This window comes from Poecile atricapillus, chromosome 3 (assembly GCF_030490865.1).
Source record: "Poecile atricapillus isolate bPoeAtr1 chromosome 3, bPoeAtr1.hap1, whole genome shotgun sequence".
NCBI lineage: Eukaryota > Metazoa > Chordata > Aves > Passeriformes > Paridae > Poecile > Poecile atricapillus.
In genome coordinates this window covers 109,335,187-109,361,428 of record NC_081251.1, presented here as the reverse complement: position 1 = coordinate 109,361,428, position 26,242 = coordinate 109,335,187, and the positions used below count along the sequence as shown (strand labels likewise).

The 26,242-nt window shown below is 37.2% G+C and overlaps 1 protein-coding gene across 4 annotated transcripts in view; it reads right to left on the bottom strand.

Moving 5' to 3' along the window:
* Positions 1–26,242, bottom strand: part of KIF16B (kinesin family member 16B) — a 137,662-nt gene that overhangs the window by 95,660 nt on the left and 15,760 nt on the right. For all 4 annotated transcript variants that reach the window (XM_058836038.1, XM_058836040.1, XM_058836039.1 and 1 more), the window contains exons 4-12: positions 22,624–22,740; positions 17,459–17,556; positions 16,841–16,950; positions 16,084–16,226; positions 15,347–15,515; positions 15,065–15,196; positions 11,500–11,675; positions 9,587–9,652; positions 5,798–5,857 (exon numbers count right to left, since the gene is read on the bottom strand). In XM_058836038.1, coding sequence (XP_058692021.1) covers positions 5,798–5,857; positions 9,587–9,652; positions 11,500–11,675; positions 15,065–15,196; positions 15,347–15,515; positions 16,084–16,226; positions 16,841–16,950; positions 17,459–17,556; positions 22,624–22,740 — 1,071 coding nt within the window. The remainder of the gene's footprint in view (positions 1–5,797; positions 5,858–9,586; positions 9,653–11,499; positions 11,676–15,064; positions 15,197–15,346; positions 15,516–16,083; positions 16,227–16,840; positions 16,951–17,458; positions 17,557–22,623; positions 22,741–26,242) is intronic.

The following is a 26,242-nucleotide window of genomic DNA, read 5'->3' as shown; positions in this document are numbered from 1 at the left end:
AACTTTTCTAAAAGAAAACAAATTCAGCAGCAACATCTGACTTAAATTCTTTCTGCGAGCTTCATAGCTGTGCAATCCTGTGTTAATTCTGCAGAGATTTTTAAATCTCTTAAAAATTCAAGCAGATGACATAGCTTTTAGAGAGGAAACAAAAACTGGAAGCATGCAATAAGAGTTTTCAAATACAAACAGATGATAAAAGAAGTTATAAAATATCAAATAAGATTTATTCAAGTCGAAGTACAGATGTAGTTCTCCCTTTGGAAACAAACAGATATGCTTTGAACACAGCCAACAACAGATTATAACCAAAATGCAACATCAATATCTCTAACTAACAACAAGTTTACAAAAATTATTCACTTACTGAAATATGAAAAAGACCTTAGAAATAATTCCTGCCAAACATACAAATAAACACATATGCTAAAGCTGTGAATAGTTCAAGTACAGTATCATGTAGACATTGCTTTACATACAAATGCATACCAGTCTTGTAACTCCATTATTTTCATTTGACCTGTAAATAGAACCAATTTTAGAGTCTGTTCTTCACAGGCATGTGAGCAGAGGTCTTTAAAATTCACATGCACTTTTTAAGGGCAGGATTAAAGCCTGTTTACTTTTTAGAAGTTCTACAGTTTGTTTTTCAGGAGACAAGAGCTTGTACAACTCCTCTGCCGCCATCAAAAGTGGAGTAGAATTTTAGGAGTAGAATTTAGGTGAAAGCAGAAGGTGCTAATTGAGAGCACTTCTCACCTGAGGACTGAGCTTGTTAAAGCAATGACATGAAAGAATGAAGAAAACAAATGCTCATCAAAGGGCAACAGAGGCAGAACACAACACAAGTGAGAAGAGGAAAAGCTGACAAGTGGGTCACAGTTAATAGGTAGTAACAAAAAGGCAAAAACCAGCAAAATGGTGATATATGCCCAGCATTTCAGGCAGAAGAACCGAGACAATAGCTTTTAAATATTGTTCAGCAACTGTGGTTTAAAGATTATCTGAGAATGCAAATAAATGTAGACAAATGCAGCATTTATATAGAACACAACAAACTGCTCTTGAGGGAGCTCACTATGGTATGCAAGCCACCATGGAAAGCAAATTGTTAAAATAAAATATATTTGCTTGTACCACCCTAATCTACACCTCATAATGAGCAACACAACTGCTCTGAGTTTTGGTCTCCTAGTGTCTTTGCTGCATATAGCCAAGATTCCTAAAGAAAGAAAATTCCCCTGCTTAGATGAGTATATCCATCAAAATAATTTTTGGTATTAATTTGTATTTATTCATTATGGTGAGTCAAGGGTATTTAATCTCCCCCAAAAAAGAGGCATGACATAAACAAACAGTAGATGTTAATGTTTGAAGATAAGCAGTTTTCATACAGTTTTCTTCCTCAAGTAACAACACTTGTTAAGGCATAAATATCACTATTAAACAGTAGTCAACCAAAGCACAAGAAAGAAAAAGAATGATCAAATAAATCATCAATAAACACTGTTCAATAACATATTTAAACACCATGTGGTAAAGTGCTGCAGCAGAATTAGTATTATTGATGCAAGTGAGGTGGTGTCACTAAATCCAACAGGACAAAGCCAGCTGAAGTAGTGACTAGTTAAACTATTGATCACAAGAATTAGACACGCACACAAAAAGCCCTGTCCTTTAATAGACTCCCAAGATAGATCTCTCTACATCCTTTGACATCAGTTGACCATCAACACACAAAGCTAATGACACGATTAGAATCAAATATCAGGATAAGCAAATAAAAGGGAACTTTAAATCTACTTCAAACTAAAAATAATAAAAGAAGAGCATTTAAACACCTTTACACTAGCTACAAATGACATACATTAAAAAGCAACAGCTCAAAGTCATACCAGTTTCTACACAAACAGAAAAAAGGAAAGACATTTAAAAGAGAACTGGGAAGAAAAACCAACAGAGAATTATATAAAGGAGTGCACATTTTAAAAAGATTAATCTAAAAGCTGCTAAAGGTTAGAGAAAAAAATTGAAACATGCACAAAGGATGACAAAAAAAAGGTGACTCAAAAAAAAAAAGATCTCTAGGAGAATGACAACATATGCAGTCAAATAAAGCAGACACATCAAAAGAAGTTTTGTACCAATTAATGCCTCAAGGCAAGAGAAAAATCAAAAGCTGGATAGGTTATCCTAACATCTTAGACCCAATGACTGATCTTTAGCAGAACAGTATAAAAAGCACTAAACTAAGGAAAAGAGCAAACAAGATTTTTTTCCCTCCTCCTCCTCCTCTTCTTTTTGGAAATGTATATGAAAGAACAGTACAAGAAAGCAAAAAAAAAAAAAAATTCACACAAAGATCCAACAAGCTTGAGATGAAAGCTAAATCCTTCAGTTAAGTGCTGAGGTTGCAAGACATCTGAAGACAGAGAAGCAATGTAAAGCTACACTGTTCCGTAAGGTGCAATCCTTTAGTGACATTTAAAGAAATAACCCAAAGCCTGTGGAACCAAACACTATCACTTTGGGTTCCAATGCAGTATTTTACCCAACGGTGAAGCATCGTCCACATATTTATTAAAACTATTAAGCATTAAAATATCTTTGCTTTTTATTAAAAAAGACAGGTGACAGATTGCAATGCTAAGCAAGTTTAAGAGTGTCAGTTTGTATTACAGTGAGAAGATAAAGGATGAAAACAAACTTCACAAGTCGAAACAATGCTTGGCACTTCATGCAGATCAACAGCACCAAGAGCCTGCCATGGTACACAGTAAAGAATCCTTCATACAGAATCAGCACAAACTTAAACTCTGATGTATGCAGTGCCCTAAGCTTTGAATATAGAAAATGAGAAGATCTGGGCTTTAGGTGTGAGTTGACAATAATTCAGACTCCAGAGAAAGCCAGACAGTCACCCTCCAAAACGATTCTGCCAAAAGCACAAAAGAGAGCACACTACCAGTGCTACCATCCCCAGCCCAGGATATGTCCATCAGTGATCAGCAGAATGAAAGACTACACAAGATGCTCACAGCTGATAGTGGCATTCAGCCACTGCACACTACCCCACATCCAAAACTGACAACATTTGCAGATGGGATAGTTCAACATACTCAGTCTAAAGATGGAAAAACATAACTTCGGGTTGACTGCACACAAACGTCAAAGGGGATAAAAGCTACCAACGGAAATAAGGAAGAATACTGGGATGCACATGTCAGCTGCACATATGGTACAGTGCTGAGTAGAATAATTGAATTTTAAGCTGCCAAATACTTTTTATCAAAAGCTTACCTTCACATGGTATTTTCTGTTCCTTGGTACTTCCTAGCTGGATAGAATTTTCCATTCTCTATGAATTATTTTCAAGGTAGCATTTAGATGCTGCTGGTCTAATTTTAAACAAGGTTCAAAGTAACTGGCAAGGGTGAAAAAATTTAAGGAACATCTTCCCTGCAAAACATGGTTTCTTTGTGAGGCATCTTTGCCTGATGAAAGCACTGTACTCATCAAAAGCTGGGTAACTCCTTCCAGCAATATCTGTGGATCTAGTGGAACACACCAGCATGCCCTGTGATTCTTACTTGTATTTTACAAGGCTTATGCAAAATCATTTCAATTATTTTGGATTTAAACATTAAGAGATTTTTCCATCAGCCTGTGAGAACAATTCAAAATCATGTGAACTTCAATATTTAGAACTTAGTACAAAAATCATAACTACATACAATATAATAGGGAATCCCATTCAGCTACAAACAAGTGCACTTCCATCTTGCAAGCATATGCCTTAAAGATCTGGAGCAAAAAGTGTTAGAAAGTGAAAAGCAAATGATTTTTAGTTCTCCAAGCCTGTTGCAAGGCAGGAATTGGAAGGCACCAACTATCTCAGGACAGCATAGCCAGGGGGAAGCAAGGGAAAGGTTTTAAATATAATACAAACATGAAGTTCTATGTACCTTAATGAAGACTGTCATGAAAGTTACTGAATTATGGCATGGGGAAAGTGCAGGTGCGACTTCAGTGATGTGGACATATAAAGATGGCCTCACTTCTCAGAGTGCCAAGACAATCTGTTTTTACAGATTACAGCATGTATGGTCTCTGTGTGCAAGGGAGGGATGTAAATGACGAAACAAAAATCCCAGTGAACTCACAGAGAATTTATAACAAAAAACACCACTGCTCTCTAAAGTTTAAAATCTGCTTTCCAGTGACTCAGCCTGGCAAACTTCCAAAAGCCCTTTCCCACTCATATGCTGTCAGTGATTTCACAAATCATTAAACAAGAAGTGAATAAAAATATGGATACCTTCAGTGAAATGGTGTAAAATAAAACAGTACAACTAAGAAATCTTTTGCAGATTTTCAGGGGGCTTGGGACAAAGAAAGTTTAATCAACTGCCTTTAACCCAAAAATGGAATATAAGCTATATTCATACACTCAAATATCATCCTGTGGGAGTACAGTTCATACAGAAGCTGCAAGAATTATGGTAAAAAAGCTCAGTACTAAAAAACCAGAAATTACAGCTTCTTTAAGTCCTTTAGATTCAGTATTTAAATGCAGCTCTCCCTTGTTTATATGTATTGTTCAGTTAACACCTCCTCCAATCCTGTAATTTCTGTGCATGAATCAGTGCACTTCCAACACAGAGCTTTCAAAACTTCCCATATAAAACAATGCTCACTTCCACAATTGACCAAAATTCACAAATGCTGCATGTGACAATGGATGTCCCAATCCACAGTGAATAAAGAGAGATTTAACAAAGCATTATGTATGTATAGATGCTTCAAAATAAAATAACAGAAATAACATAAAGTTGAAGCCAAAACATAGCTGATGAATATGCAATTGATAATTTCCAGTTCAGTATCTAGACAGACATTAAACAGTCTATTCTGTCATGTAAACTGCTAAGTAGTTACCAACCCTGCTCCGTTCTCTCTGCTATTTGTGCTTTATTATATTTTATTTTAGTTTTAAGCACAAAGCCATTCAACTCACGTGGAAGTCAGATCAAAGACAGTGATGGACTTGAAGAAAAAAATTAAAGAAATCAAAAATTGATTTCAAGAAAGAAGAAAAATCAAGTTTGATATCAGTGATATGGAGAATTTTAAAATTACTTCTAAATGCTTGCTTGAATTGCACTACAAACAAGTTATGCTCAGCAAATCATGAAAGCTTAAGCTTTGTTTTCAAAATTTTTATTTAACAGAACAGTTAAAACACTTGGCAACAAAAATATTAATTGACATGTTAAAAAACAAATTGTGGGAATTATTCCTCTGTGTGTGTGTGTGTGTCTGTGTGCATGCAAATGCATGTGTGTGCTTGTACAAATGCATGGAATCATCAAGTAGCTCATTAAAATATAACCTCAGACTGCCACCTTAATCATGCACCAAATACCAATACAAAATCTCCCCAGGACAATGGAAAATCCATATCTACTGTGCACCACATCCACTGAGATACCCAATGTAAGATAAGAAGTGATTATTCACAAGTCTTGTTGGTACCACACAAATACCAACGATATGAGGGATCCACTTGTCCCTAGCCCAGGTTTTCTGCATTTGTAACTCAAAACCATTCATCAATTGAAACATTTGTTAAAAATAAGCTGTTTTGCACTGTGTGGTCACTATGGTGAGTAACAGAAAGATGGTGAATAACAGAAAGAGTTGAGCCAGAGATGACTTAGAAAAATAATATTTTTTTTAAGGAAAAACACTAAGGCTAGGTCAAATGCCAAGAGGAAAATTTATTTATTTGCCTTACTTTCAGAATATCTTGAGTTTCATTCCACTTATTAGTCCACTCTTTGGTCAGTTCTTGTACCTATGAAAGAAAACAAATATTGAAGAAAATCACATCTCTTCTTGATAAATGCATTCTCAAAGAAGTACTAAGTATTTGTGCAATTATTTGTGAAGTTTAATACTTAAACATACGGAAGAGCACTGATGCTTGTGCAATGAGTTGCCATACCTATAATACTTCTCCCTCAAGACACAAAATCGTTATTTATACTGTAAGATGAAATGAAATTCTGGGATAATTACTGCAAATAATTGTCTGCCTTCAAATAGTTTCATAAAGTGCTTCAGTCCTACGAAGTCTACTGCCACAGACTGATTCCTTAGCTATAACAGGACAGCTCTTTTCCCATGGTACAGGTAAGCATGTTAAGGCAAAAGTCCTCTCCAGAGGATGGCATGCAGAGGGAGAGGCACACCAGTAGCCTTCAGGAGCAAACCAGAGCAAAATTTACTGAAACTTAGAAACTACCCACTTCATTGTCATCAGCACAGAAGTAAGAAGATGTAAGTAAGAAGGCATTACAGACAGGGAGAACGCTGTGTATAGAATCATTTAGGTTAGAAAAGACCTCAAGATCATCAAGTCCAATGGTTAACCCAGCACTGCCAAGCCACTACTGAACCACATCCCTCTGAAGTGCCACATTTATATGTCGTTTAAATCTCTCTAGAGATGGTGCATCAATCGCTTCCCCGGGCAGTTTTCTCCAATGCTCAACAACCCTTTCCATTGAGAAATTTTTCCTAATATCCAATCTAAACCTCGCCTGAAGCAACCTGAGGCCACCTCCTCTTGTCCTGTCGCTTTTTACCTGGGAGAAATCTGAACCCCACCTGGCTACAACCTCCTTTTACATAACTGTAGAAAATGAGGTCACCCCTGAGCCTCCCTTTTTCCAGGTTAAACAACCACAGCTCCCTCAGCCACTCTGCCCTCACACTTGTGCTCCAGATACTTCCCCAGCTCTCACTGTCCTTCTCTGGACTCACTCCAGCATGTCAGTGTCCTTTCTGAAGTGAGGGGACCAGAACTGAACACAGCACTCAAGGTGTGGCCTCACCAGCACCAAGTACAGCGGAAGAATCACTTCCCTGATGCTGCTGGCCACACCACTGCTGATACAGGCCAGGTGCTGTTGGCTTTCCTGGCCACCTGGGCACATGCTCGCTCATGTTTAGCCGCTGTCAACCAGCTCCCCAGGTCCTTTTCCACTGGGCCACATTTCAGTTCCTTTTCCTCCAGACTGTGGTGCTGCCTGGTGTTGTGAGCCAAGGGCAGGACCCCACTTCACTTACTGAACCCAATGCCATTGGCCTCGGCCCATCGATCCAGCCTGTCCAGACCCCTCTGCAGAGCCTTCCTATCCTCCAGCTGATCAACACTCCCACCACCTTAGTGCCATCTGCAACCTGACTGAGGGTAACAGAGAGGCTCCCCTCGTCCAGATCATCAACAAAGATATTAAACAGGACAAGCCCAAATACTGAGCCCTGGGGAACACCAACTGGTTGGCTGCCAACTGGATTTAACTTCACCATTTTTCTTGGCTCAGCCATCCAGACAGTTTCCTGAAACAATGCACCTGTGCAAGTCCTGAGCAGATAGTTCCTCCAAGAGAATGCTGTGGGAGAGTGCATCAAAGGCCTTCCTAAAGTCCAGGTAAGCAATATTCAAGCCTTTTCCTCATCCACAAACCAGGTCATCCTCTCAGAGAAGAGATTATGTTGGTCAGGCAGGATCTGCCTTTCCTAAACCCACGCTGACGGGGCCCCACTCCCCTGGCTGCTCTGTACATGCCGTGTGACTGGACTCAAGATGAGCCACTCCATGACCTTCCCCCAGACTGAGGTCAGGCCAACAGAATGCTTAGGATTTGTCCTTCCTTTCCTAATCAAGCAGCTGTCCACCTCTTTAGCTACCTTTCATATAATGCCACTGTACAAAGAAAGAAGTCTTCAATGCAGCTGCTCCAGACATCTCCCCATTTGCCATCTGCATTTTTTTTGGTCTTTGCAGATTAGCTCCAAATTAATCAATGACAGATACAGAAACTTCTCCCACCTCTACCTGCATCTCAAGATTTCAACAAAGACAAGTAAGCATACTTTTCAATGCATCACTATAATTCCTAGTGCTGCTAACTGGAACATTAAAACAAAGCAAATTTCAAAAGCTTAAAGAAAGACATGAAGAAAGTCTTTCACAGCTCTATTCACCATACCAGAACAATTTGTATTGCTCAGAAACACTTCACTTCATTTTTAATTATTTCTTTTTAAATGAAACATTTTAAAATTAAACGACTCCAAATTATTCTTATATAAGGAAAATCAACTCATTAAAGAAAGTCACCATATACTTGTCAGGTAATATAAATATAGTGATAAAGTCTTTAAATCTATGCAAACAAATTAGCTACTGCACTCATTCAATTAGGAAAAAGCTGTAACCGCTGCAACATCTACCAAGAAGTTTCAGTAATTATGTCTATTGTAATTATCATGAATAGTAATCATATAACCTTTTAACGAGGCTGACAAAGGTAATAAAATATGCTTGATATACACCCCACACAGCAGGGCCAACACTTCTGAGCAGGGTAAGCAACGGTTATTGTCAGAACATGAATAACTTATTCTAATTAGACTGTAGTCAGCAATTTATATTACTGAGCTTACTCTTATATAAAAGCTTTTTGTTTGTACTCAAAAATAAGACTAAGGATATAAATAAAACAGGATTTTCAAAGCAATATGTTAATTTTCTAGTCCTAAAGGTCCAAGCAGCACTAAAGGGTAGGTAAACTCTACCATTTAAACCAACCTAAGGAGCCCCTTTTTTAAAGGCATCACATTTGATTGGCACCCTTTGACAGTATTCAGAGCTAAATATTTGCTGCCATGTAGTTGACTAATTCCCTCTTGACTCCTCCAAAGTATGACTTTTACTCTTTTTTTTTAAACTAATTTGCAACAGCTTTCAAAGCAAGCTAATATATAGAAAAGAATTAACACAGAATGATACAATAAAGACTGAAAGATTGCTAGTTAGAGAAATGACAGTACCATTATATCTAGATTCTTCTGGATGCTGTGAGTTATACAAACTCTCTGGAAAATTTTTCCAGTCTCAACACTTGGCTGGATTATTGAAAAAACTTGGTGAGAAGCACACTGTCAAGGTCTAGATCTAAGACCCTCCTCCAAAAAGATTGCTAATTAGGTACCTAACACATTTGTACACACCAGATTTAAATACTGAAATTTTCTAAAAGACCTACCCTACACCACAAGTTATAAATTATATGAAAAACACAGAAGAGGTGACCATTCTCCCCGAAAATCTTTTGCTGTTTTTCTGCACACTGAATATTTTGTTACTGTGATTAGTTGCTGCTCATTACTGTGATCTACTGGCTTTTCTTCCCTCTCTAGCCTATTTACAAAAATGCTTTTTCAGTAAGGCAAGCTGGTCAGGGAAGTCTTTTCATAAACAGAACTGCTACATCAATATCAAAGATATATTTTGCTCTTGGTTACAATGTCATATTAGTAAGATAACAAAATTACTAATTCACACACTTTCTGTTTTGTTTTTTTTTAAAGCATCAAGGCAATGATGCTGGTAGGACAAAACGTAGTTGCACATAAAGATACATCCTGAAAATTACAAACACTCCTACATCCAGACCACCCATATTTCCACTTCTTTGATGTTTAAAAACTGCTTTATGAAATTTTAACTCACCCTTGCTTCATTCTGCTGAAGCTTTTCTTCCATACTTAAAGCTGTTGGAGAATCCAAGAGTGCAATCTAAAACCGTAAAAAGTAAACACCATTTCAAAAAGAAAATAGTAACAATTTCTGGGGGAACCAAATGAAATGCAATTGTTCAATTTTTCTCAGTCTTTAACATAAACTCCTTTGAACTTCAATATGTATCATTTTACCTTGGAATTCTGTAAACAGAATAATCAAAATCCTGTCAAAGTAGGTATTTCAAACACAAATTGGTTTTGAGAATATTTTCACTAGCTACATATGCACGGTCTCACACATGGAAACCAGACACATTTATAACAGGTAACTCCTAATACAGCTTTCTTTATATTTCTAAAAAACATGAAAATTTATTAAGCATGAATAGTTATCCATTTTGCTTTAATACATGTGTATACTGTTTTATCTTTAATAACTTGATCTTAAGATAGCTGGCCTTAAAAGATGAAAATTACTAAACAACACAAACACACAGGCAGTACTCATTGTATGTGACCTACACTGAATCCAGCACCACATTTTGGTAATCAGTACCTTCAGATCTACAGAAGCATTTGCAATACAGTGTTCTGGTGATGCAAGAGAAAACCATGAAAGAAATTATGCAGAGATTTATACCACTGTGCATACATAACACACCACCTGCTGTTTTACCAACCATCACAAATTCAATTAGCTTAAGCTTAAGTTCTCTATTGTCTCCCACACAGCCATCTACCATATCCTACCACTGAACCAGATTTATTTTACAATAACCACTATTTTACAGCTTGGAACTAGGTCAAAGCACTCAAACTTCAAGGGGGTCCAAGTTACATCTACTAACTCTAAATCAAGCCATAATTTGAAAATAAATTATTTTTCCCCTCCTAGAGAATATGAAAGAAATGCAAGGAATTCAACCCCATAAAGAGTTTTTTAATTGTTTGTAACAAAGCAAAGCTCTCTGCTCCAGTAATCTACAATACCCGTTTCTGCTTCCAACAGTGCTTCCTATCCCCCTTTTCAGCAAAATTTTTATAGCATGAAATCCAGCTGAAGTCCTACCCTTCTACTAACAGTGGTCCATGCTGAACTGACATTTCACATTGCACAGACCATCTAAAACAGAATTACATAGTTCAAAAACCAAATCTGAAGTAGTACCTCAGATACTTCCAATTTGCCCATGTACAAAATCTAGTAGTCCTGAATGACATTATGTACAAGAAACAAGTGGCCTGAGCCAATTGATATTCTTTATTGTTACTTTGGTTCCACCACCCAACACAGGAGAAACTAAACTTAACTGAGCCTGTGCATGTTTACAGCAGATCATACCGACAGAGCAAGAAAGAGAATCATACAAAAGTGAAGCAGAGCATGATTTTTGTTTCCTTACACAACCACTGAAAATATTTTTATGTATTTAGCATGTTATGTGCCTTCTAATGTACTGTACAGCCAAACATAAATAAAACGTGTTTAAATCCACTCACACTCTACATTTTCATATTTACGTATCTTAAATACTTTAAACCTTTTACTTAAGATGCTACACAAAGTACCTCTTCAGTCCATCAGGATGGACCCAGAAGGTTCCTGCTCAATCTCCTTATGCTATGTTGACTACCTGTTCCACAGCACACTGCAATCCAGCTCAGATTATATTACGAGAAACCTAAAAGCTTTGTGATGACCAATTTTCACCCCCTTATGTTAAAAGAGCTAATCTGCTGGCCACATGGAAACTGATTCCATCAGGAAACTAATATTCATTCGTAGCCTCATAGAGCTTGTTTACTCAAATCAATATAATGAAAGATAATTATCTCATTACATTCTAGAAATAGATGTTATAACTCAAGGAAAATTACACATAAATTCCAAGTAAAGCTAACCTGATTCCCTTGAGCAAGCAGGGCTTTTAATCGGGCTATTTCAGCTCTCAGCTCACGGATCAGTTTGACGTTAGGATCCTCATTAATAGTAGGCTTGTTGATGATGTTTTTGGCTCTATTTGCATAGCGAAGTGTACTTAAAGTTTCTCCATAATTGACATCAGCAGGTGAAATAGCTAAGGACATGAAATCAGAAGCAGTTTATCCAGTATCATATGCTTCATTTATTGAAGTTAGTTTATATTTTATAAGTCAGATAAATTCAATGAGGGTGAAGAGACAGAAATATATTATTTACCAGTACGGATACAATTTGTTCTAACTTTCATGTCACTATAACTTTGCATAAGGAAACACTGTATGAGATAAGTGTATTAGGATAATCAGGTCTAACAACCAAGTATTGCAAAGAAATCTTGTTGTCAATCTATTTAACATTTTCATTTCCTCAGTAAACATAAATGTCCTATATGAATACTTCACAGGCTTTCTTGCAATTTTTTACAAGAACAGTCAGGAAAACCATGAGTATTTTTTAAGTATCAATGTAATCATTGAAAAGAAAAGACATTCCAGGTAAAACATAGTATGGAAATTAAAACAAAAAATAACCAGAAAGGAGAACCAAAACAAGAGAAGAGCTTCTATAATTTACAAACCCAGCTGTTCTCCTGAGCTGCAGGCATCTGGCAGCACACAGAACTGTCAGCTATCTGATGCATCAAGAGAAACCAGTATTATTTTTCAAGCAACCTAACCAGGAAAAACAATGCAATTTAAATGCAAGTGCTAATACTATCCTTCCTTTAATTTTCCTGACAATATATATGATGTTCCAAATTAAAAAGATAATTAAGGCATCCAAATAGACGAGTAGAAAACACAGAAGAGAAAAGCATCCAGAAATTTTAATGATCAAACTGAACAAGAGATCCAGAGAATTAGACAATGAAAACACCTGAAAAACTAATTAAGCAACTAAAATAATCTGTCCTTTCTCATTCTCTCAAAAACAAATATTTTTTTGTGGCAGAGACTCTCTAAGCTACAGAAGATGCACTTGGAAAGAGCCTATACTTCCCCTAGCTCACCCTCTCCCTTTCTTTATCTACTGTCTCCTCTCCACTACTCAATTATTCTCTTTCTGGAAGAATGTTACAATATGTTACAGAAATATGACAAATCAATATCAGACATATTTTTCTACAGCCTTTCCTACAGTTTAAAATGATCTTCCTGCATTTTGTTGTGCTTAATTATACAGAAGGCAGGACAAATGTATCCGGATAGCTTGTTGGGCTGTTAGGGAATTCCACCACATTAGCAGTAGAGTTACTGTTGGAGAAAAGATCAACAATCAGGGTTCTGCCTACCAGAAGCATCACTAAAAGATGAGGAAGTAGCTGAAAAAGAAGCTGGGTACTGTATTCATTAGTATAGGCACCGAAAGCTCACTGTGTTTCTAAAACTTCTCTTCCCAATCCCTCTGTCAAAAAAACAAAAGTTACTCAACCATGGAACTGCAAGAAAGCAGCAAGAAGAAAGTTTCAAGCACACCTTTACTTAAAAGAGCCAGAAAACCAAAGCAGAGTCTGGTCCACAATCATCTGTTGGCACTACTATGATTCTCCTGAGGAAAACAAGTGGCACGGATTCCAAAAACATCCCCAAAATCCTCCAACAAAGGAACTGAGAATATCCAGAGAATTTGACTGGTTCTGAAGGACCAGAACTTGATCTGAGACATTTTATTTCCTCAGTTCTGCTATCCCTCATTCCCAAAAAGGGACTATACCAGTTAAGACCACACTTCATTTGAGCAGGAAAGAGTGAGAGAAATTTCAGAGCTCCTCTTCTCTTCACATCCAGCGGTACCTTGACAAGTGGGGCCACAGGAACCTAGTGAGGGTCAATAAGTCCAACTGCAAGGTGCTGCACCTGGGTTGGGCCAATCCCACATCTGAGTGCAGACTGGGAGAAGAACTCATTGCAAGCAGCCCCTCACAAAATAACTCAGGGGTTCTTTTTGGTGGGTGAACATGAACCAGCAGTCTGTGCTCAAGGCCCAGAAAACCTGCCACATCCTGGGCTGGCAGTTTTAAGCTATAAGTGGAGAGATATAGATTAGCTATTAAGATGTAATTCTTTACCCAGAAGATGGTGAGACACTGAAACAGTGAAGTACTAAAGCCTGAACAACAGGCCGTGAGACAAACTTAACATATAGATGAACCTTCCAACTAAATGTCATATATATATATATATATATATTTGGTTATTAACAAAGTATAGTTATATACTATATACATAAAAAAATAAGTTCATTTATTGGTAAAACATGTATTTGCCTTTATATGTCTAGAAACTGGACAAGGCTACATCTGGCTTAATTAGGGGGGGTATTACAATCAAAGACAACTCCCCTGGTTCCTCCTTGAGCCCATGCCAGGCTTTGGGAGAAAGCCAACAGGAGAATGAAATTAGGAATTATGTCAGCTTGTTTAAGTATAAAAACTGGGCCACCATGATAGCAAAGTGGGGGAGCCTCATGGCCTGAGGAAGATGCACCACAGGAGCTCCCAGTTACCAGGTGTGGGTTTCCAGTCCTTCAGTGTGACAGCTTCCCCCACACAGCTGATGTCTCTCAGACTTGGATGATGTATTGTTATTAGGGTAACCTGGTGATGTTTCTTTCTTAATCACTATAGGCCTTCTTTCCTAGTAATGATTAGGTGCACTTCTTAGCTTATTTTTTTGTAATTCTTTGCTAGTTATTATGTGCTTTGCTTAGCTTATCTTTTTGTGATTGTTTACAGTTTTACATAATAGTAAATTACACTGTTCCTTAATTTGGTATCTGTGTCTCTGACCCTACCCACCAGCAAAACAAGGCCAGGGTGGATGGAGCTCTGAGCAACCTGGTCTAGTGAAAAATGTCCCCATCCATGGCAGGAGGGATGGAACTAAACAATCTTTAAGGTCCTTTCCAACCCAAACCATTCTATGATTTCCAACATCCAAAACTGTCACCTCCCCTTAAACATCATCCTGGCTTCACTTTGTTTTTTTGGGAATGGGATTCCCATTCCAATTTACTGACAAACCTGCAATACATGTGGCATAGGTACGGTTTTAAACTAAGTGATCCTTGCAGAACTTCCTATGGGTAAAAAGGAAACCATAAGAGTTTTCAAGACAACTGATCATAATTAAATTTAGACAAGAAGTTAAAATGTTGTGTGCCTTTAGAAGGTTAGATAAAAGTGACCACCTTTCCCACAGCATGTCAAAAGAGACCAGGTTGCTACTCATGCAACAAAAACCAACAGCTTGGAACAGCAACTGATTCACACTTTCATAGACCAGAGGCACAAAGCTTTAATTACACTGCGCAGAGTGTGAGTAAAAGACAGAGTGTTACTAGAAAGCTCAGAAAGGAAGAAATCACTAACATGTGTAAACCAGGTTCTGCCTTAACAAAACATCTGGAATCTAAACATTTACATCCACTCCTATTAGGAATGAACTATTCATAATTCAAGAAGAGTAAATTAAAAACACTTACTGGCAATCATTATGGTTTTGGAGTTTCCTCCTAGGCTATCTTTTAATAGCCAAGTCAACACCGAATCCCTGTAAGGCACAAATACTTGTTTCTTCTTTGAAAGAGGATTTGTTGCATCCTGAGATAAATCAGCTGTGATGAGGAGGTAGAAAAAAAATTAAAATCAGGTCTTTTCATCCATTTTCAAAAACATGTTAGGCCATTATTTGTGTAAGTAAACACAAATGTGTTTAATGATTAAAAACACCTTAAGACAGACAAGCACAAAAACCAGAGACTTACCTAAGGCAGAAATTACGTTTCCCAGAGTAACTAGAGATTTGTTAATATTCCCTCCTTCCTTTAATCTAACCCCTGTGGCACCAGTGGCATCTGCTCTCTCACTTCCAGCAAGATCTACCAAATGAATCTTGCTAACAGTTTCACAAGGCATCTCAGAATCAAATTTAGCCTACAGAAAAGAAAAAAATAAAACAAAGAAAAGTACATTAAGCTAAGAAATACTACACTTTTACTGAATCAAATTTAGTGGTCTTTTTCATGACATGACTGAATTTAACTTGTTTACAATAGCAGATCTTGAGAAGACAGGTGTATTAGAGGTGCTGCTGAAAGACATTTGATAATGAATGGTTGCATAACTCCCATATTATTTCTTTAAATTGTAAGATGTGCAATGTTTTAGCCATTTACAGACAAGCTGTGACACTGTGAGCTGTAATCTATGTGATGCAGTGACCATGCGCTGCATTCATTTTATTAAGCTTGTGACATTTGCATTATATTTATAGATTGCTTTCAATATGTAATAGCATGCACAGACAAATTTACACTCAATTTCTCCCCCACCTCCAAGTTCTCTTCATCTAGCAGCTCATCCATGGGCTTTTTAAAAAGCACCCAAAAACAACAACAAAGAGCAGGAGTCATTAGAAAAGGAGTTTACTACATATAAGAAAACAAATCACTATGCTCTAAAGAAACAAGTCCAATCTCTCTAAGGAGTTTTGTTTCATTACCTGAGTGAAGTTGATTGTGAAAATGGCATGTGACCTGCTGCTAACATCATTCATTCCAGTTGCAGCTGTCGTCCTATTTATATTTCCAGCATCCATAAGTTCCTCAACATCACTATAATTTTGGACTAAATGTTTAGACAAGTCTGAAGAAAAGCAGAGTGTTACAGTATGCTCACATATGCCCTTAATTCTCTTTACAAAAAGATTCAAATTACCCTCAATACTGCAAACTATTGCTGCAATTAGCATTTATTGTCATACTTGTTTATCATGTAAGGAAAGGAATGAGACCTCATATGAACACTGGACAACTTACACATTTACAGTAAAAAAAGAAAAAATTATGCAATCTTACTAAATTATTTAGTGGAATAACATGAATATAATCCCACAAGGGAACCTTCCCTGGTAGAGAACAGATTAAGACAATTAGATCCTAATAGGTTTTAATTTCACCTAAATATCTAAGATTTATAAATTATAGTCAACAAACTATTAAAACCAATTGCATCTCTTAACATTCCTTAAAAATGCATTATAAATTCACAGATAAAAAACTCTGTAATAATTTTAGGATTGGGAAAGCAAGCAGTGCAAAATTAGAAGCTATTCCTTCAATGCTTTGTACCGAAGTAAAGCACTGCATCCATCATGATTTATATTTTAAAAGATAAAATTAAAATATAATTAGACACTACATTTGAGAATATATAAAGGTAATAAAATATGCAGTGTAAAACGATTAAAGTGCTTTTACCCTCAACATATGGCCCTTCTTTTGGATGTTCCCGTATTCGTAAATTATTCGTTTTTGATGACTTCCGTCGGAGAAGGTCTCTCACACGTTCATTATAAATTTCCAAATAACTGAAAGAAAAAAGAATAGAAAGCCACTGACTGATTCAAGACCCTTTTATAAAAGGAAAGCCATATTAATGCAAGTTTGAAAGCAAGACATTTGGAGAAAGAAAATAGATCCAAAGTTGGCTTAACATAATAATGACTACAAGGTATTGTATCATAAAAGAAAAAGCTAAAAAAGCAAGAAGAAAGTGGAAAGAGAGCAGACATTAGCAAGATCGAGATCTCCTAATGTTAGTCTGAAATAAAGGGTAAAAAAGGGAAGATACTGTCTAATAGCAAAGGCATTTGCACTATCATAAAAATGAAGCAATAAGCACAGCTCTAGGATTGAAAGTGCAAGTACTGTGCATTTTGACTACAAGTGCCAAGAAAAATCAATTACAGGACTGAGGCCAAGCATAAAAAGTTATTTTTGAAAAATATGCACTTTTCTCAGAGATAAAGTGAAACAGAGTGGTTGTAACTGAAAGAAGTTTGATAACCTGCAAACTCTTAACACGCCAAGACCTACCTGACTTCTGTTCGAAAGGATGCCTCGTTCCGCTTTGTTTTTTCGCTTATTTTGCTGAATAATCCTTCACAAATTCGAGGAATCAAACCTGCATCACCCTGCAATAACAACAATTCTTAATTCCAAGGCTATATATGCATGCATAATATATTTCAAAAAATAAAATCCTAGATGACCAATGAAGAGTTTAAGACTCCAGAAAGGGGAAAAATCAAAACTTTTCAACAAATACTCTCTTGCCCTTTATTTAACTGCAGTCACCTTTAACCCTTTTGTATGTGGAATGTACAACCAGCTCCGTTTCTTTAATACTGGAATACATCTTGTCCCTCTCATTCAGTTTGAATAATCCCAACTGCTTTCAGACTGGCTCCCCAGAATAAGTCATGAACTGCCTTATCTCACCAGTATCTTAACTGCTTCTATCTCATTTCACTGTGGACTTGCCAACAGCTGCAGAGAGCAGGACAAGAGCCATCTACAAACAGCCATGGGACATTCTCATTCAAACCCCCAATTCCCAAGTCACAGCCCTTCCTGTGATGAAAAGTGCAGCAGGTCCTCTGAATAAATTAGTACACGATGAGAAAACTAAACCTTCATTCACTGTATCCCACAAACCAGCCAAATTAAATTTGATATTTAATTACTGAATGTTTGTCTCTGCAGATAAAGAGTTTTTATGTGTGAAATGCTTGGTTGGTTTAATAAAACAAACTGAATAAAACCTATCCCACTGAGATAGCCAGAAACTTAGCATGCAGTTTTCCTTGTTGGTCCAGGAGGAGCCATCTCCAGCCAAGCAGTAAGCTTTGGTGAGGGTTTTCCCCAGCAGCAGAGGAGCAGGAGAGCGCCACACAGGCCTGGTCTCAGCTGCCCCATTCCCACCAAGTCTCACTAGGTAGGTGACCAACTACCTGCTGAGTATATCTCCCCACTGCTTGAGGGAGATGGTAGTTAACACTAGCCCAGAGCCATGGTTCCCTGGAATAACAGGACAGGACATAGAGATGAGCTTTGGGGTAAGAGGTCCAGGCTCAGGAGCAGCTTACAAAGCAGTCTGTCAGCTACAATTTCCCTCCAGTCTAAAAACATTTAAGAGATTCAATGAGATGGACTTAACTATTCACCGTTGAAACAAGAAATGCTCCTGTGTTTAGAGTCAGGGGCCTTGTAATTAAGTAGGATGCAAAGTAGGACAAGACAGACCACACATTCAATGTGAACATAGCCCAGGCACTCCAGGCACCTTAGAGTTTGCCTGCTGGAAAACTACAGATACCTGGTAGCAGAAAAACACAAAGCAAATGGACTCCCCCTGCACCAAACTGTCAGAGCAAGTGCTCCATGGGCAAAGATTTCTCTTCTTCTTGGACCCCTACAAAAATCCAACCCTTTTTGCCCAAGCTCACTCGAGTTTGCTCTCATAATGGTCCCTCTGTCCTCATCCTTCAGTTTCCCTCTGCATTTTCTGTCACAGCAATCTTTTTCCAGGCACCACCTCCAAGCTCTACCTCCTTGTTCCTTTCCCCAGACAAAATTCCCAATTCATCACCCAGTCACTTCTATTTTTTAATTATCCTTTATCCCTTCATTTTGCCTTTTCCCAGCTTCTTCCTCCTCTTAATCAGAATCTCTTTATCCTTCTCAAACCAAGCTTCATTCTTTGAAATAATAATCTATTCTCTGCTTCTATCTTTCCTAGTTCTTCACATGACTGCACCTTGTGTTAAAAATAAAAAGTCCTAGATTAAGGGAGAAACTCACAGATTAATCAGGCTTTTTTTTTGACAATTGCCTCTGGCAACAGAGGAGCAGCCTTTCCCAATATATATCAATTATCAATCTCTATTTCCAGGTAAAGTTTCATGGTTCAGTGTTATAAATTCCTACACACATTTTATTTTAATTTTTTTTCAACAATGGAAGAGGGAAAACACTTTTCTTTCATCTCATGCTTGGAAACACCTGAATAGTTTTAATTAAAGCTTAGGGGAAAAAACATGGAAGATCTATCACAAGGTTTTAGGCAAATCATTACTGTCTGACATAATTCAGCAACCACAAAGAGAGGCTTAAAATAGGAAGTACAAGCTCTAATTGAGTAATTTCAACCTTAGCAATACAGTGTTGAGAAAGGAAGCACACACAGTTCCCAGAGTATTATGCTAGTAAAATGTACATCTTAAAGAATGTACACTCCTTATTGGAAACTGTATTTAAACATTGTCTCCTTTTCACCCACAAGAGCTGAAGGGCAGGATCAACTACAGCTTGGACTATTTTTTTTATGGCCTACAGAGTTTCCAGACATGGAAATAAGAAAAACCAAAATAGGCAGCTCACTCCAAAGCTGAATTTTCTCATTAAAAGCCTGTTCTTCTTCTATGCTATCTAACCAGAAAACTCCTTATTGCAATTTAAATGTACTGAGTTTTGCCCATCTACCTTGACCATAAGGAGCAAATTACTCTGTAGGAGCCTTTCAGGTTTTGGAAGACTTTTAATCTCCCATAGTCTTGCCTCCTTTGCATACCCAAGTCTGATTTTCCTCATATTTTATAGATCTCTGCTCATTTCAGTATCTCTGCTCAACATTCTAACTGGCCCACACCTTTCTTGAAATGACTGCTGAACACAGAATTGCAGAAGAAGCCTTCCAGAGCCAAGAACAGCAAATATTGAAAACAAAATGAGAACAGAACCCAGGCTTTTTAAAGGGAAGTAGGGAAAAAAGAATATTTATTTCCAATTCAAGTTTTCTTACAGCACTGTAGTGTCTCTGACAGGGCCATCAATTTTGCAGTATTTAACTTGCCAGCTGAGTATATTTTATATGCACTCTATACAAAGCCAGATTAAAGTATTTATGTATCATGCCAAGAAGATTAGACCTTTATTATTGAATAGTGTCAAACAAACTTCAGCTTCTATTCATTTGCAAACTGCTTTGATTATTACAGTCATTATATATAGTAAGACAGTCTCATAAAAATGTCACTTTTATAAATTTCTGAAATAGAAATCCACATCTAGGTCGTGAGATCTTTTCTGGTTACAAAAGCTTATTCTGCTTATGATATTGAGGTAAACACAAAGCTACTTATTGTGTGACAGCTAAAAGAAAAAGATTTACAGGTAATTTACTCTCCTAAGCTAGAGGAGGTGCATAGAGCCCAATCTTACTACATTTCAGAAGAGTGACCTATCCAAAGGAGGATAAGTGTTAATATTACCCTTTTCATTTCTACTGGGAGAAGACACAATACATTTCTTTTCCCAAGGATTAAAGAATGAAACCTGCAGAGTCTGCCTGGCAACATGCTTCATCAGGTCAGCCTTTCTAAACTGATCCACTCCTAAAAGTTTAGCAGGTTCTCTCTGTCTTTGCACAGTCACAGAGGCAACTGTGAGAAACCACTCCCACCTCCTATCGCACCTTCCTATTCCTGTAGTGCTCAGTAGCACATAATACTTAAATTTACTGTATACTCTCATAAGGATTTGGTGAACTACTATCATGCCAAATTTCTGCTTCTCACTTGACAGCCTTCTCTAAGGACCTATTTTAGTCTTCTGACTCTTCAAAAGAGGTTTAAAAAGCACATATCTTCAGAAAAAGCTGATCACTAATTTTCTCAAAATTAGTATCTCTTTTTTTTTTTGTCTTAAGTTGGGCATAGAAAATCAGCAGTAACATTTCAAATTTTTGGCTTTGTTACTGAACAAAAGTTACTGGGTTTTGTCCAAAACAACCGAGCATCACTTAAATAAACTTTTTCCAACTATAAATACCTTTCTGTAAAAGAAACAGCTTCCAAAACTTCTTACTAGAAAGTGTGATACATGGATGAGTTAATAGCATACAGACAGAAGCAGTATTAGAAAAAAATCCATAAAAACATGCTCCTGCAACAGCATAATTTTAATCCATTGCGAAAAAATATACACCTGCTCACTCAGTGTGGTACAAGAACTGGGCATTGTCTACCTCAAATTCTCCAAGGCTTTCAACATGGTTTCCCACAGCCTGCTACTAAAGAAACTAACATGCTATGATCTAGACAAGGGATCTGTGTGGTGGGTGGGAACTGGTTTACAGGCTGCACTCAAATGGTGGTGGCAAACAGCTCCTTGTAAAACTGGAAACTTGTCACAAGTAAGGACCCCAGGAATCAATAGTGGACCCAATGCTTAATTTTTCATGATGTTTAATTCTTCATAAGCGACATGAACAATGGGACCAAGTGTACCACAACGCAGTCTGATGAAGACACCAAACCAAGTGGGAAGTCAACACCTCAGAAGGGACAGCCACCCTGGAGGAAGACTGGGATAAGCTGGAATAGTGAGCTAACAAGAACTGCATGAAGTTCAATAGACATAAGGTCTTGCACATGAGAAAACATAATCCATGAGTGTAGCAAAGGCTGGGATCTATCTGGCTGAGGAGTAGCTCTGTGGAAAGCTATTTGGGGGTCCTATGGACAGCAAGCACAGTATGAGCTAACACAGCCAAACATGAGCAAAGAAAGCCAAAAGGATGCTGGACTGCATCATAAAAAGGGCGTCATAACAACCAGGGCAGAGATAAAAAAGTCATTATCTCACTCTACTCAGCACTTGTCAGGCCACACCTGGAATACTGCATTCAGTTTTGGTCTCTGCCATACAAAAACAACACGTGGACAGGCTGGAAAGGGTCCAGATAAGGGCCACAAGGATGACCAAAGAACTAGGAAGCTGCCATATGAGGAAAGGCAGAGAGAGCTGAATTTGTTCAGCCTTGAGACTAAAAGACTCAGACGAGACCTTATAACCATGTCCCAGTATTTAACAAGTGCCTGCCTACACAGAAGATGGAGACTCCTAGTTACAAGGAGTCACATGCAAAAGACCAGTGGTAATAGATACAAATTACTCCTGCAGAGAAAAGGACTGGATACAAGAGGACCATTTTTCATGAGAACAACCAGCAATTAGAATAATTGGAATAATGCAGGGGAGTGGTGGATTCCCCAACAATTGAAAATGTTAAGATTCATCTTAACAGGATGCTGGGCCATCTTCTCTTGACCATGCTTTCACCAAGGAAAGTTGGACCAGATGATCCCTGAGGGCCCTTCCAACCTGTTTTTTTATGGTTCTGTGAAAACACAACATACCGCATTTCCCATCATGGTATAGGACTTCCCAGATCCTGTCTGTCCATATGCGAAAACACAGGCGTTATAACCTTCAAAAGCAGATTTAAGCACATCCATACCAAGATTTTTGAAAACCTAAAATTAAAAAATAAATAAATGTTTAAGTCAACAGAAGCTTGGGGAAGAATATTGTCATCAGCCCAGTGTGGCAAACATTGAAGAATACCATAACACAATAGCAAAACACACTGTTATTTTTTATAGGAGAAGAAATTAGTATTTCAAATAAAATGCAGTCTTATTACTGTATTTCGTTTACAGCACTCCAGTGGTTTTTTAGTTCTTTCTCTGTCACAGAATACTTGACATGTCAAATAACTACATTCTTTTCTAAAGCCCCAATTTCTTTCAGCAATCTCAGCTACTCCATTCACTTTTCATTATCATTATTATCTACTCACTTCTTGTATCTTCACCAACTCTTCATATTCTACAAATAGAGTCCCCTCTCAAAAGGAAACATTTTGGTGATTCTGTCAGTTTCTTCCTTTGTCTTTTTGGAGGATTTTGTTTGGTTGGTTTTGGTTTTTTGCTTTAATCAAGAGTAGGAACATGACCCATAATCTTCTCTGTATTTTCCCCCTAAGTGGCTTTCACGTAGCAATGCTTTTTAGGTTGGCAAACATGGAAACTTGCTTTTAATGTGGTAAGTGACCCTCTTTCATCATTTAACGTCTTCTCTTTTACCCTCAACACGTAAAAACTAGTAATGATCCCTCGTCCACATCTCATAATATGAGACTCTTTTCTCACCTAATAAATTCAGCTCTCACCAGATACCTTCACCATCTTCCTCTACAATACTGGCTGCAACATCCCTCGCAGATTTGCCTGACCTTTCATCATCATTACCCCTCATTTCAATCCATACCCCTCACTGGGGAAGGAGTAACAGCTTGGTGCAGCATTTCTCCCAATTAAAATATTAATCTCTGTCTCACCATCTAGACATGATTTTCAAAAATCTCATAGATGTTTCACATAGTTTGGTTACTTGTCTGCACTTTATGTGCTTTAAGTTCTCCAAGCCATTTTTAATAGTGAATGGCACATGCACAGTATAATCTCACAGCTTCTCCCTGGATGGAGTGCTGGATAATTTCTTTAATCACTAATCTTCAAACATGCCTTTGGAATACTTCACTTGACCTTCCCTCAAGCAAAGGAGCTACAGTGCTGTAACCATTTATATTTATCAAAGAATAACATAAAGATCAGCCAAAGCTAATTTATTCCTTCCCCTGTTTTGCTCTGTGTCCAAGTATTTACCTCACCAAGTCTTTATGCACTACTGTTTTGATGGAATTTTCCTTTTTTAAACATTTATATATGTTTTGCATGTGGTTTGAGGTCATACATAGGACAGGTAAGGTCAGCCTAGTCGCAACACAAAGGCTTAACACACAGGTTAGAAGAGAAGACTGTCAGGATGGGACACCAGTTTGTCACAAAAGGGAAGTAAATATCAACATTCTATTTGTTTCTCAGTCAGGAATACAAACTGAGAAGCTTGATAGCAAATTGTTATCCCCAGTCTAACTTTGGAATACTAAAGTGCTTTTTGCATCTACAAAGCACATTAATATGGTATGTAGTATAAGACAGATTTCCACTTCTTATTTTTCTGCCTTTCAAATGGGAAAATATAACAATTATGAACAAAGGGCACTAAGCAACCACATTACCAACAATCAAGATCAATTTTATTCCTTGGCAAGATGAATGTGAAAAAGAGGCCCTTCTATGCCATTGGTGCAGTAAACTAGAATTTCTGCAGGAACTTGCTAAAAGCTTAACTATGAAGTCTTCCAATTAAATATGAAATTAATACAAGCAAAACAGTAGCTTGTGCAGAATACGTCTAGGAACTGAATTCCTATAGTTTAAAAACTCCTTTCATTTTCAAAGTGCTGCACACAGTGTAATTGAAACAACAACTGAAAAAAAGTATTTTTGTAGATGAGCAAGAGAAGTTCACACTCCTGCCATCACAGATAAAGGAGGTGTCCAAGGTTGTGGAACACACTATAACAGCAAAATATTGAACACAGACATTAAAGCCATGTTTACTTATTACCATTATATCATACCATTACTAATCCTATCATTACCCATCATAAAACTCATAGCTTAAAAAATATTGCTCAAGGCTGCTGCAGCCATCACTATATGGGCATTTTAATTTATTTTTGTTTCTATAGAATCCTGACGTGGGCAACTTACAGTAATCTTGCCTTTACCTGACCCACTCTGAAACAGGTAAATGGCATCAGAAGGAAAAACTTTGAAAAGGGAAACTTACCACTTATATGTGGAAACTGGACATCAATATAGACTACAGCCTGGATATCTATTTGAATGCATTCAACTTTACTTTGCAAATGGTTGTTTTGACAATTATTAACTTCATTATTTCACAGTAAATTTGGATTCTGGAAATAACCTGCACTGCAACAGCAAGAGCCTACTAACACCATGAATATCCTCCTGGGGTTCCTCTAATGTGGTCTTATCTAACATACCTTTCCAGAAGTATCTAAAGGCAGGTATCTAGAAGATCCAAGAATTCAATATCCATAAATTTAAGTCACAACTGGTGCATAAGAAGAAGCTTCATTTAGAATTAGAGCAGAAAAATACATGATTAAAGCTTCTTTAGTTAAAATTAAGTAACTGACCCTGCATGCTCAATTTAAAGTATTGCTAAATTCTAGCAAAGCCGTATGGCCTGAAACCTCTGCCTAAAACCATTTACTAGAATCTCAGGTTCAAATCATTGCTCTCAAATACATTACTACTTCAATTTGCCACAGTACTGAACTGATGGACAAATAAAATGAGTGTTTCCTAGTATTTCAAAAAACATAGAAAAAATATGTGTTACTTAAAAGAACATCATCAAGAAATAACAATCCAGTTTAAGAATATACATGATCAAAAGTTTGGATCAAACCCTAATATCTCACTGAAATAAAAGAAGTATTCAGAAAATATAAGGACATATCACTTACCCTGATGGTTAAATTAAAAATTCCAAGTCTAAATTCCCCATCAATTATAGTTATGATATATATAAAGGCAAAACTTGTCGTTCTCATAAATATTTAAAAATGGCTTCAGCTTACTGTTTCTTATGACTAGTTTTAATTGTGATGCTCTTTAGGATTAGCCACTTCAGCATCCCTGATTCCAATGATTACTGAATAGAAGGGATACATCCTAAGAAGATATGTACCCACCTGGCTTACAGGATATTCAGTAAACCACTGCATTATTTTAAGGGGAAAGAACTACTCTCACTTGAAGCTTACAGCATCAAAACCAAAAGAGAATTCAGTAATCACAACTTACTTGAGATTCACTTAATAGATTTATTAGGGAAGGACAAAGAACAGATAAGTTAAAAGTTCACATGAAATGCAAAGTCATAGAGGGTCTATCTATTCATCTGAATAATGCCTATAGCTCCAAGTTTAATTTTCTGTTCTGACTATGCAGAAAGAAAAACTGCTTTGTCCTTTCCTAAAGTGAATACTTCAGGGAGGACGAAAAAAGAATCTTCAATATGTACCAAGGC